Source organism: Ictalurus punctatus, chromosome 7 (assembly GCF_001660625.3).
Source record: "Ictalurus punctatus breed USDA103 chromosome 7, Coco_2.0, whole genome shotgun sequence".
NCBI classification, from domain to species: Eukaryota; Metazoa; Chordata; class Actinopteri; order Siluriformes; family Ictaluridae; genus Ictalurus; species Ictalurus punctatus.
This window is the reverse complement of record NC_030422.2, coordinates 4,008,969-4,022,500: the sequence shown is the minus strand read 5'-3', so window position 1 is coordinate 4,022,500 and position 13,532 is coordinate 4,008,969. Positions and strand designations below refer to the sequence as shown.

Sequence of the window (13,532 nt, the reverse complement as noted above, 5' to 3'; positions counted from 1 at the left end):
CCGACCCTGGAGGTGTGAGGCAAACGTGCATAAACAACGCCCCTGCATAAACAACATAAAGTTGAAATTTACTTTCTTAAGCAAAGAAGCACAAGGGGAGGAGGAAAAAAGTCATAATCACGACACAAATTTTTACTATTTGATATTTAGCTAGATTTTATGTTACTTTCTTCTATTAAAGTTTATAATACACAAGTAGAAACTGATGAAGGGACAGGGATGCCTCTGCTGCCAACAAGTGTAGTCCTTCTTACAAATCTGTGTGCCTGAAATGTCCTTAAATATGGACAAGAAATAAATAAGATGGATGCTACTGAAGTAAAACACTTGACCTCACAGTGACCTTGACCCTGTTTGGATAAATTTTAAAATCTAATCAGTTTATCTGCTGGTTACAGTGACAACTCCATATGAATCCCGTAATCATTCAACAACTTGTTCTTGAACTATTGCACTTAACGGGAATTTCAGACGGAAGCAGATACGGATGGACAGGCAAGCTGAAAAGTACTTTGTTACCCCTTCATTCACCATTTAGTGACCAATTAAAGCAGATGGAGGAAGAATAAATTTGCAGTTAAATCTTCATGTCACTTGTTATAGTAATATTAGGTATGTCTATATGGAGAGTGCCAGTGTTATTGTCTTTATTCTTACTTTATTTATTTATTTAAATAAAAGCAAAACCTAAATGATGGTCAGGACAGACACGCAATAGAATCATACAGAATAGGTTTTATTATGCTCAGAGCAACAAAATATTTCCCAGATTACTAACACACTTTACAGGACAATATCTTCAAAAACAGCAATTCATGTGCACACGTGGATGATACGTTTCTGCTGGGATTGTGAACACTTTGATCTCTGGCTTCTCCATACTGAAGCCACAAGTCATCGACACTGAATTGTTCACCGTGACATTTTCACCACATCGCTCTCTGTATGCCTGACATCTGGCTATGGTCTGCTAGGTGTCTGAAGACGATGCGGCTCAGACGCCACCTGCGTTTCACTCCACGGGGTCGCGACGTAACCACACATCGGTTGCGGATACGCACCGGGCAGCTGTCTCGGGGCAATGCCGCGATTTCTTTATCAGCTACCTCCTGCAGGAACAAAGTGGGGTCCATGTCAATTTCTGGCCTAAAGCAGAAATCCAGGAGTCTCACAAAACAAACAGTTTAAGAGTTTATGACTAGCGAACTTCATGACAAATGTAAAAAAAAAATTAATGAAGGGGCCACTAGTAAGGTTAATAAATAAAATTAAACTTAGTGAAATATTTATGATGTGTCTTATGTAAATAACATAAGTATGATATGGCCATTTTAAGTACAAATGCTATAGAATAATTGGAGAAGAGCTAATGTTTTCTAATTTTCCAGAGGATATGACAGTAAATTCACATGTACAACCCCATTCCAAAAAAGTTGGGACAGTCGACTGTTGCTTCTGGACAATGTTTATGAATGCTTTCTGCTTTGCATAGTAAAGCCTTAACTTAACAGGACGAATGGGGTTTTCTGACAAAGGATTACCAAAGTATTCCGGAGCCCATGTCAGGACCTCCATTACAAACTCATGACGGTTTCTAAGACCGTGACGTCTGAGATCACGCACGTTCAGAAGTGGTTTTTGGCCTCGCCCTTTACGCACAGAGATTTGATCGGATTCCTTGAATCTTTTAATTATATTGTGCGCTGTAGAAGGTGAAATGCCCAAAATCCTACCGATTTGTCTTTGGGGAATGTTGTTCTCAAAGTGTTGGATTATTCACTGGCGCATCTGTTGGCAGATCGGCGAGCCTCGACCCATCCTTGCTCTTGAAGGACTCTGCCTTTTTTGGAGGCTCCTTATATACTATGATTAGACGATTACCTCACCTGTTTCACATCACCTTCTTATTTCAACATGCCCCATCGCTATTAGTCCTAAATTGCCCCTGTCCCAGCTTTTTTGGAATGTGTTACATGCATCAATTTCAAAATAAATGTTTACCTTCAAAAAACTATGCAGTTGATTAGGTAAAACATCACGTACCTTGTCTTTATACATTTTTTTTGTTTAAATACAAGTCAAAGTGCATTTACAAACCACTCCTCTTTGTTTTTATTAGCATTTTCCATACTGTCCCAACTTTTTTTGGAATTGGGGTTGTATATGGTAAATTATATTATATATATATATATTTTTTTTGGTAAAGTTGTTATGCCCTTTCTGTGAGTAGACTGTTTTTGAAAATATTTTATGAAATAAATGTAAACTTTTATATTGACTTGTAAAAAATTATTTTCATATACAGCTTGTACTCTTAATATTCAGAAATATTAACATATAGAAAGCTGGAAGATATGAAACACCTTCATGATCTCACCACCAGGTTGCATATACATGTTTTTAAATTTTGCTACTGGTTGCTGGGCAACAACACAGCAGGTGACATTCTATACATCGTCTATAATCTATAAAATGATTTTGGAAATTGTGTTCCAAGAACAATATGCTACTGGTGAGGTCAGAATATACAGCGGGTTGTTTTAACTGCATTTCACCTGCAACCCTTGGCAAAAACGTTGAGTGATTCCATATTTTGTCCTCTACTTGATCTGGAAAAAATACGCCATTAATTAAAACAATTTAATTGAATTTGTTTGTCTGAGGTATGTTTCATGAAGCCAGAATGTTCAGCTATTAAACAAAAAATTGCTTTGTTTATAATTTGATACGGAGTAAAAATCCAGGGTGAAGTGTGATGATTCCATAATTTTTGCCAGTAGTTGTACACCCAGGACAGAATTTAGCAAGCAGAATTAGCGCCATTTGAATCAGATAAGCACCTGTAACTCTTTAGGTAAAAGTGTGTTCTTTCTGATGGCGTTGATCCGCAGTCTTGTGTCTGCATACTCATACGCCATCTGTCTTCTTTTCACATCTCGCAGCATCCTCCAGTCGACGTAATAACCTCGTACGTGCTCCATGATTCCCAGTGAACTTCTGCATGCCTGAAAATACAAACACAACCAGAAGAACATTGCGGCCGGAGAACACAAGAACGGAATCAAGTACAAAATCATTTTTAGGGCTGTGTACCCAAAACGTGTGGAGATTGCTGTTGTCAATGTTTTGTTTGAAATAAAATGACGACATCATTAGGATTACAAATACAGGTACACAATAGTGGTTATGACCGCAAGACGCGATTACAAATATCCTCCGTGTTGTCCACAAATGATGACACAAAGTATATTCACATATACAAGGAAAAAAGACAAAGTAGTTAATGAACACAGTATAGCCTTATAGATAGACCACTGATACAAGCTTCTGAACAGTTAACATTTATCTGGAAGGAAATAGTTCCAGGCAATGTATGGTCAAATCCATGTTTAAGCCACCCTTGGTATGGAGTGGTATCCATGGAAATAATTATTGAATGAGTCAACATTTTTTTCAGTAAATATATTTCCAGTGGTTATTCACATGAAATTTTCCCCAGACATCAGTATTAACTCAAGAAATCCACACATATAAAGAATTCACAACATTAAAGTCCATAAATAGAGTTATGTTTAATAAAGAGGAATGACACGGGGAAAAGTATTGAACACGCTAAGAAAAAGCAGTTCTCCAAGGCAAGGAACCAGCTGAAATCTGTAAGTAATTATACCCCCTATCTGTGCAAATGAATATCCGCTGAGTTAGTAAATTGCTGGTCTATAAAAAGGCTTTTCATTACCAAGGCGTCACAGAAGAAACATCTCATGATGGATAAAAGCAAAGAGCTCTCCCAAGACCTTCACAACCTTATTGTTGAGAAACATATCGATGGAATCGGATACAGACGTATTTCAAAACTTCTGAATCCTCCAGTAAGCACCACTGGAGCCATTACCCACAAGTGGAAGCAACATCATTCCGTCATCAACCGGCCACGCACAGGAGCTCCTCACAAGATTTCTGACCAGGGAGTCAGAAGAATAGTCAGAAGAGTAGCCCAAGAGCCAAGGAGCACTCGGAAAGAGCTCCAGAAACACTTGGAGGCAGCAGGTGCCATCGTCACAGACAAAACAATAGGCAATGCACTCCACTGCTCACGCTCACCACGCAAGACTCCATTACTAAAGAAAAGGCACGTCGAAGCTCATTTAAAGTTTGCTACAACTCATTTGGGCAAGTCTATGAAATACTGGGTGAGTGTAGTCTGATCAGACGAGAGCAAAATTGATCTTTTGGCTGTTATACTACACACCATGTTTGGAGAAGAAATGGCACTGCACATCACCCTAAAAACACTACACCAACAGTGAAATTTGGAGGTGGAAGCATCATGGTGTGGGGCTGTTTTTCATCACATGGTACTGGCAGACTTCATATAATTGAAGGAACGATGAATGGAGCCCTTTACCGGGAGATTCTTGAGAAGAATCTGCTGCCATCCACCAGGATGATGAAGATGAGACGTGGGTGGAGCTTCCAGCAGGACAATGATCCACAACATACAGCAAAGGAAACTCTCAATTGGTTTCAGAAAAAAAAATCAAGGTGTTAGAATGGCCCAGTCAATCACCTGACTCGAATCCAATTGAACAAGATTTAAAGACAATATGTTTAGAAGAATGGACCAAAATTACACCTGAACACTGCGGAACATTAATTTCTTCACACAGGAAGTGTCTTGAAGCGTCATTACAAACAAAGACTTCTCCACTAAGTATTAAATACATTTCAGTTAGTGTGTTCAATACTTTTTTTCCTGTGTCATTCCTCTTTATTACACGTAACTTCATTTATTGACTTTAATGTGTGGATTTCTTGAGTTAATACCAAAGTCTGGTGAAAATTTCATGTGAATAATCTCATTAGAAATATATTTACTGAAAAAAAATGTTGACGCGTTCAATACTTATTTCCCCCAGTGTATTTAAATACAGGTAAAATATATATAAAATAGAAAATATATTTTCATCCTAGGGGTGTACAAAAATGTCCTATCATGATATTTGAGGTTAAGGCTCTGGGTTACTGATCGGAAGGTCGGGTGTTCAAGCCCCAGCGCTGCCAAGCTGCCACTGTTGGGCCCTTGAGCAAGGCCCTTAACCCTCTCTACTCCAGGGGGCGCTGTATCATGTCTGACCCTGCACTCTGACCCCAACTTCCTAACATGCTGGGGTATGCTGAGAAAACAATTTCACTGTGTATATGTATATGTGATTAATAAAGACTCATTATCATTAAACCTACAACAGTTAATTTATTAAAGAATACCGTGCTCGGGTGTTCAGCTGATATGTTTTCCCCTCCAAATATCTTACTCTTAATAACTAAATGTACACACTATAGCGAGCTCTGTTTAGTTGCCTATTGACATTGAGCAGTACTAAGGCTGAATCCCATATACACCTTACTCCCCTTTACAAGCGCACTACCTAATGAGCGAAACACGGGACTCTACACCCTATCTAGTGCACTGTGTGTGCCCTTCACTGCCATTTAGGATTCGGTCTGAAGTACTGCCAGTTAGCTAAGGTTAGCTTTATAGGGCACGTACTACAGAGCTTATCTAGCTGGGTCTTTTGTAAAGTAATCTACATAGTTTTGTACTGAAGAATACACAACAGCTGCAAAACATACATAAGTAGACAGTACCTGTTTGGTGAACTGGAATGATGACTGAAGTAACCCCAAACCTGAACGTAGCATTTTGCTAGCGGACACGTTACATTTCCTCGTGTAGATGCGGCCCGGATCAACGTCAACGCCGTTACCGCCATCTAGCGGTTATGATGCAACGTGTAGCTTCTACTACTTCATCTTCTTCCTTGGTGTTTTACCGCATAGACATAAGCTGTGTCTGAATTCACTCACTCACTATTCCCTAATGAGTCCACTATATGGGGAAGAAGTGAAGAAAAGTGAGTGAACAAATTCGTAAATACAATGTGTACTCGTCACAAACATGACGCCTACCCTGTCTTAACATCTGTGTGGCTTTATGGATTGTATTGTAATGCAGTAAAGTTCATTTTCTCACTGGTCATTAGTCACGTTTATTGTAATCACATGTATTAGTTGATAATAAAGAGATCAAAAACAACTGCTTGTTATTTATATTTACTATTATGCTTATTTATTATATTCAATACGTATATTTATTATATTTAAAAATAATTAAAAAAAAAAGAATAAAAACACGACTGCGTTTATTTTTATTTGTTTATTTAAAAAAAGTAGAAAAGTATTTTGAGTTTTATTTGAATTTATAGAGTTTATTTTAATTCCTCAAGCTGACTCTTGAAGTAAACCTGTAAACCGTAAAATGTACTCCATCTGCCTAGTTTTGGTTTTGGCGAAACTTCTCTTACTGAGGAGAAGAAAAAGACCCCCCCTGTATAACTATGGCTCAGTTACACGTGTTTCTGAGTTAGGAGGACTAATCTTTAGGTTTCTTTTTTTGGCAGCTGGATGTAGCTAAAGATGTTATGTTGACAAAATTATGTATAATTAAATTATTTCCCCTCTCTCTTACCATATCTATTTTATTTTGAACCCTGTACAGATGTCTCCATTTATTTTCATGATCCCACTGATGTTGTCATTTTTCCATGATCTTTTTCCACACTAGATTCTTTCCTTCTGACTTTGATAACTTAATTTTGACATCAACATGTCTCTCTTTTTTTGATGCCTCTTATGCCATTCTATCAGCTTTCTCATTTCCCTGTGTTCCCACATGCACTGGGACCCACATGAATGTAATACTTCTCACTCATCTGCATATTCTTGATGATTTTGAGTTATTCATCATACCCTAATACTCTTATTCCTCTTATTACTCTTAGTCGCTACATGTTAAAATGTTGTTATCCCTGGCCTGTTCAATCCATTCTAATGCTAGTAATATGGAATATAGGTCAACTGTATATACATTTAAGCTGGCAGATGTTCTTTAGTTGACTTCCATTTCATAACAAGGGACGAATACAGCAGATCCTGTTTCATCTGTTTGTAAATGGTCTGCACTTATATAGTGCTTTTTTAACCATAGCGCTTTACAAGCATTTTACACTGTGTCTCATTCACCCATTCACACACACACACACTCACACACCAGTGGTAGCAGAGCTGCCATGCTAGGCGCTAACTTGCCATCGGGAGCAACTTGGGGTTCAGTGTCTCGCCCAAGGACACTTCGGCATGTGGAATCACGTGGGCCGGGAATCGAAGCGCCAACCCTACGATTAGTGAACAACCCGCTCTACCACCTGATCCACAATCCTTTGAGCCATCTGTAAATATTTGAATGCTGTCTTTGTACAGAGTGTGTTGCTGCTCCCATTGTTCAAATTCTCAATTAAAATGTTAAATTTAAAAGGCAGAGGTGGGAATCAAAAACTCCCTGAGACCACAAGAGAAACCTTGAGAGGATCCTGACTCATAAGGAAACCCATCTTCTTCTGGGTGACACCCAATAGTGAGATTAGAAATTATTTCTCTTCTATAACTCTAAACTAAACAGTCAAACCGTGCTAATTGTGTTAACAACTTTGGAGTTTTAACTTTAAGTCTATCATATCAAACTGAAGTTATTAACTGTTCAGTGATGGAAACTTGAGTGTAATCTGTTCTTAGCAGCTGCAGTCTTTAGGGTGTCCGTCATGCATCTTGAATGACCTGAAATAGTTAAATCAGATTTAAATAGGTTTTTAATGTATCCTACATTTTAATTTCCCCATAACAGCAGCTCTGACAGTCATGTTGGTTGCAAATCACACGTTTATATTAATGCACTTGTTTAATACAATATCCTTTCTATAGTAAAAACTCCCTGCTGAAAAAGCAACAGTAGAAACCCTCACAGAATTTGTAATGGTTTTAGTGGTTATAATGGGAATTGTATAAGTTTTAATGGAAACTGTAATGGTCTGTGTGCGTCTGTACTATTAATCTGTCGCCTTCAATTTGTGACATGTTATGACTAGTCAATACCATTAAGGACCAATAATGTTAGCAGATGGTTTTAGTGGAAACCATTAGAATTTCTGTGATGGTTTCTATTGTTTTTGTTTCAGCAAGGCTAATTCACAGAGACCTGTCTGGTCTATGGTCCAGGTAACAGTATGTCTAATAACAATAACACTATGTCCATTAATAAACATTATATTATATTTTAATAATTATAACTTTTTTTTTTTTTTTTTTTTTTTTACCACAAGAAAGTCTTCAAGACAGAGGAGCACTGTATGTATTTAACAATGTATGTATTAACACCACATTTAAACCAATGTGAATATAATTTTCATATTCATATTCATTTCAGTGGAGTAGCTTGCCCCAAGGCTAGGTACATTAAAAAAAAGCGCCCCAATTTCAGAAAAATGCCTTGGCAACTCAGACCCTCAGTTATAATAACATGCTGACCACATGTTTTACTTTCTTTGCAAAATGGAACAGTTTTCCAAACTGTTATATCAATAAGATATTAAGAAATAAGAATCTTGACCTCTTAACTAAGATGAATTCACCTGGCTTTGGGTCTGCAAGCAATTTTGAGCAGCTCCTGAAAGGATCCATTGTTTCTTAATCTGTAATCATGTGCTTAAATCTGTGCTTGGTTGCCTATATACAAAGAGCAACTCATTTTACCCACTGGCTTCACTTCTCCAGCTCTCTCCTATATACAGGAGTTTTAATGAGTCCATAAATAAGGAACAGTTAGAAGTGATGAGGAGAAGTAGGACTATGGGAGCCAATTTGAGCCAGTCAGAAGCAGTATGCTCCAAAATGGGGGGGGGACCACCCAGATGTGACTTGTAGTTATGCTCATTGTGGTAATAAACAAATGTTTGGAAATTACATTTGATACTTATACAGCTCATGCAGACTTTTAAACACGACTTACATACTTTGCATCAGAGAGGTTTGGTTAAAGCTGCCAGAAGCAGAGTCAGAGAAGCAGAGTCATACACATCATCTCAGACCCCTGTTATAAGAGTTCCCCCCAAAATTTACTCCTTAGCATGTTTGCCTCACACCACCAAGGTCGCAGGTTCAATTCCCGCCCTGTCCAGGGTGTACCCTCCCTTGTGCTCAATGTTCCCCTTGACCCAGTCGGATAAGAGGTATAGAAAATGGATGGGTAAAAAGCATTTTATAAAACAATTTAAGACAGAAGGTGCTATGTGCAGCTTTTCTGACTTTATAGCATAGTTTCCTACTCTCTGTGTAGACTGTTACTACAAAACCTTACAACTTTTGTTTAAGTCTAGACTTTAAGAAAGATGGTAATTAGGCATTATAATCTATCCATTTTACCAGGTATGTTGAGACTAGACAAAAATCATATTATAGCCTGCTGAGCCTGTGAAGTATTTTTGGCAACATAAAAATAGTCTCAGGTGAGACATATGCATCCAGATGGTGGCAGCATGAGGCAATCTTAGGAAGTACTTGGTAGATACTTGGTAGTTTTAAAAGTTTAAATGTTCTCTTTATCACTATGGTCTGCTAGTAAATGCCACACAACTGACTGTTATGTGTCAGTTCTACATACAGCACTTGCTCCAGCTCTTGTATTTAGTTATGATTCTAGGATCCTCCTACAACTATACACTATATGACCAAAAGTTTGTATTCACCTGACCATCACACCCACGTGTGTCTTTTAAACATCCCATTTCAGATTTAGTCCCCCCTTTGCAGTTATATTAATCTCCACACTTCTGGGAAAGCTTCCCATTGGATATTAGAGCGTGGCTATGGGGATTGGTGCTCATTCAGCCACAAGAGCATTAGTGTTGTCAGGCAGCGATGTTGGGTGGGGAGGCCTGGGGTGCACTCTGTGTTCAAGTTCATCCCAAAGGTGTTCAGATGGGGTTGAGGTCAGGGCTGTCCCTGAGCTCAACCCCCATCTGAACACCTTGAGTTCTTCCACTCCAAGCTTGAAATGGCCTATTCTAACATGTTCAGGGTCTTTTTTAACCACTCCACTTAATTTCCTCCTCCACTGTAGTTTTATTTTGTTTAGATTCATGACAGATAATCCAAATTAAGACTATAAAATTCTAAATTGTAACACTACAAAGTGTGGACAAAAACGAAAAAGTTCACAAACAAAAAACAACAACTCATTGGCAGTGGTAGCTCAGTGGTTAAGGTGTTGGTCGGGAGTTCAATACCAGCACTGCCAAGCTGCCACTGTGGACCAGTGAGCAAGAATCTTAGCACTCATGTGCTCATCTGTGTCTTGTCTCAGTAAGTTGATTTGAATGAAAACATCAGCCAAATGAGTTGATGTTTAAGATTGGTCTCTACTTAAAGCACTGTACATCAACAGTACATTGCTGTGTATACAAGTGTCTAAAAATATTTTGCCACAGACGTCCTAACATTTAGTAATTCTTTACCCGTTTAACGTGGTACAATATTGTAACATATAGTGTCAGAGATTTCCCCTTGCGCTGCGCCCCAGAGCGAGCAATCAGATAAAGCTGTCCCAATATTCACCAACTACTATGAGCTATCTGACAGGGCGGCCTCCACAGCCGAGATCCAACTGGAGGGCAACGTGGCGACCTCATCTTCAGAGCTCCAGCTTGAGACTCATGAGGTAGTCTCCCATGCAGAGCTTCAGTCAGACAGCAACGTGGCGACCTCATAACCTGAGCCCCTGTGTGAGACTGATGAAGAGGTCTATCCAGCTATGGTCCAGATAGAGGTTAACGAGGTGAACTCCCAGATTCAGATCCAGTTAGAGGAACAGCCTACAAAGTCCTATTCATGCCAGAGGCCGACGAGATGGCCTACCAAGTCATGCTCATGCTTGATGCCGACGAGGTGGCCTTCCAAGCCATGTTCCAGTCAGAGGCCGACGAGACAGCCCGACAAGCTCTGATCACACCTCAGACACACGACACGGCCCACCAAGCTCTGCACAGGCCTGAGGCTGATGATATGGCCGACCGAGCTCTGCTCATGTCTGAGGCCAATGATACGGCCCACCGAGCTCTGCTCACACCTGAGGCCGATGAAACGGCCCACCGAGCTCTGCTCACACCTGAGGCCGATGAAACGGCCCACCACGCTCTGCTCACATCTGAGGCCAACGACACGGCCCACAAAGTCCTATTCACGTTGGAGGCCGACAGGCCCTCATCCCAAGAAATGTTCCTGCTAGACACCAACGAGACTACCTACCAAGTCAAGCTCCTGTCTGAGACTGATGGCAAAGTCTCCCAAGACCAGCTAACACCTGAGGCTGACAACGCAACCTCCCAAGCCATGCTCACGCCAGAGAATAAAGTCATGACTTACCATGACATGTTCAAGCCAGAGGTCGACAAAACGATCTACCAAACCTCCATCACGACCCTGGTGAGTCTGCCCCAGCCTCATGTTTGCTCCTCGAGGAACCAGCTATTTTATGGACATGGAGGGACCTAGAGTGCTGTGTGAACATTTTGCCCAGAGGGCCAGGACCACAAAGAGGGGGAGCTTTGTTAGGTGCTTTGGGAGAAGCACCCTTGGTGGGGGGATTGGTCAGGAATTTCCCCTCATGCTGAGCAGCGGCGCGAACAGTCCACGCTTCCAGGTTTGTTAAACTGTGTTTACTGTTACACATGTTTTGTTTTGGGTTCTGTCCCTGTTATGTTATTAGTTCTTTCCTGATATATCAGCTGTTTTGTGTCATCCCTCTTTGCTTCCTTTGCATATTTAAACCTATGTGTGTCTTTGTTCTAGGCAAAGTAATGTTTCTGTGTTTTGCCGCCAGTGCGTTTCCACGCCTTGTTCATTGTTCTCATCTCATGGTTTTTGATCCTGTTCCTGGTTTCTCGTTCTGCTACTTCGTCTTGTTTATGCCCGTTTGCTGATCACCTGACCCCTCGCCTGATTTATGACTGTGATTTTGCCCTATCGATTTGGATGTGTCTGCCTACCTCATTAAAACCTTTACTGCATTTGCATTCGTCTCCAACTCCATTACATGACATGTAGGCATGTGCCAAGAGCCATTTATCATCAATGCCATCCAAATTTAATCTGTAAAAATCTAAAGAAACTCACATCACAACAGCTTCAAACCCATAGCAGGCACACTACAAAGTAGTGCATGATTTCAAAGTCCTTATTGAATTTAGATTTATTTCAACCTTATGCTGGTCTGTTTGGAGATGTGGCAGAGCTGTGGCAAACTTTATTTGTAGTAACATTTGTAACATAATATTTACATTTTAGATTTTGATTGTCATTTTAGATTTTTGCCCCAAACTTTTACTTAAAGCTTTTTAGGGAGTGATTGATTGGTTTATTTAAGATTTTAGGTAGTCAGGTTACAGTTAAGTGCTGTAAATCAGTGTTGACCACCAAGCTGCTTATTCACACACTGAGCTTCATCCTGGCCTTAAATATGTCTGCATGTCTACGTGTACGTCACCGTATACAATAATGCCACATAAAGTTCAGGAAATCACCATTTAAACAGTGTGAAGTCAACAGAGAGGTATGTTTAACTCCAGACAAGGGCCACTTTGTTGCACAGGCTGGGTAAACTGCCAACAAGCCATATGTAACCAAATGTTATATAACAGAAACAAAGAGACGTTTTATTATTATTACTATTATCATCTGATTTTTATAGTTTCTGTTATTGTCGTACTCTAGACTCTCAAGTTACACTCTCAGTGTTCAGTGCTCTATTGGTCTTTTGAAAATTATTTTTAAAAAATGCACTTTTTTTTGTGTTAATCTCAAGATTTTCAAACCACAGCTCTCTGTATCTCTCATCACTATTGAATTAATTTCATTATCACATACTGCTTGCATTGAAGAATATTTTATAAAATATTTTTAAATAGATATAGACATCACATGGACTATTAAATATCTCAATGACATTTATAAATTCAATTCAATTCAATTAAAGGTGTGAATTTATCCCAAGTGAGCAAGCCACTGAGTGGCGACGGTGGCAAGGAAAAACTCCCTAAGATGTTTTAAGAGAAAGAAACCTTGAGAGGAACCCGACTCAGAAGGGAACCCGTCCTCATCTGGGTAACAACAGATAGTGTGAAAAAGTTCATTATGGATTTATATGAAGTGTGTATGGCGTTAGGAGCAGCCGTAGTCCCAGCAGTCTGGAATTAGAGAAGATTTGAGCTCCATCCAGAGGCAGAGAGGATCTGGATCTCTAGTATCTCCATAAATTCGTGTGGGGCTCGGCGAAAGGAGAGAGGGAGAAAAAAGATAATTATGACTGCGAAGTAGTAGAACAGAATCTAGTCAGGGTAGGCTTGAGTAAACAAATACGTTTTAAGCTTAGACTTAAACACTGAGACTGTGTCTGAGTCCCGAACACTAATAGGAAGACTGTTCCATAACTGTGGGGCTCTATAAGAGAAAGCTCTTCCCCCTGCTGTAGACTTCACTATTCGAGGTACCGTCAAATAGCCTGCATGTTTTGACCTAAGTAGGCGTGGCAGATCATAGAAAACCAAAAGGTCGCTTAGATATTGTGGCGCGAGACCGTTTAGTGC

At 39.7% G+C, this 13,532-nt stretch overlaps 1 protein-coding gene across 2 annotated transcripts; it reads right to left on the bottom strand.

Annotated features, from left to right (window-relative positions):
* Positions 1 to 715: 715 nt before the first annotated feature.
* On the bottom strand, positions 716 to 5,757 carry mrps14 (mitochondrial ribosomal protein S14). 2 transcript variants are annotated; one of them, XM_047156354.2, is made up of 3 exons: positions 5,269 to 5,392; positions 2,841 to 3,005; positions 716 to 1,109 (listed from the first exon to the last, which is right to left on the bottom strand). In XM_047156354.2, the coding sequence occupies exons 2-3, from the start codon at positions 2,979 to 2,981 to the stop codon at positions 927 to 929; spliced, it is 324 nt and encodes a 107-aa protein (XP_047012310.1). In that variant the 5' UTR covers positions 2,982 to 3,005; positions 5,269 to 5,392; the 3' UTR covers positions 716 to 926.
* Between the last annotated feature and the right edge of the window lie 7,775 nt (positions 5,758 to 13,532).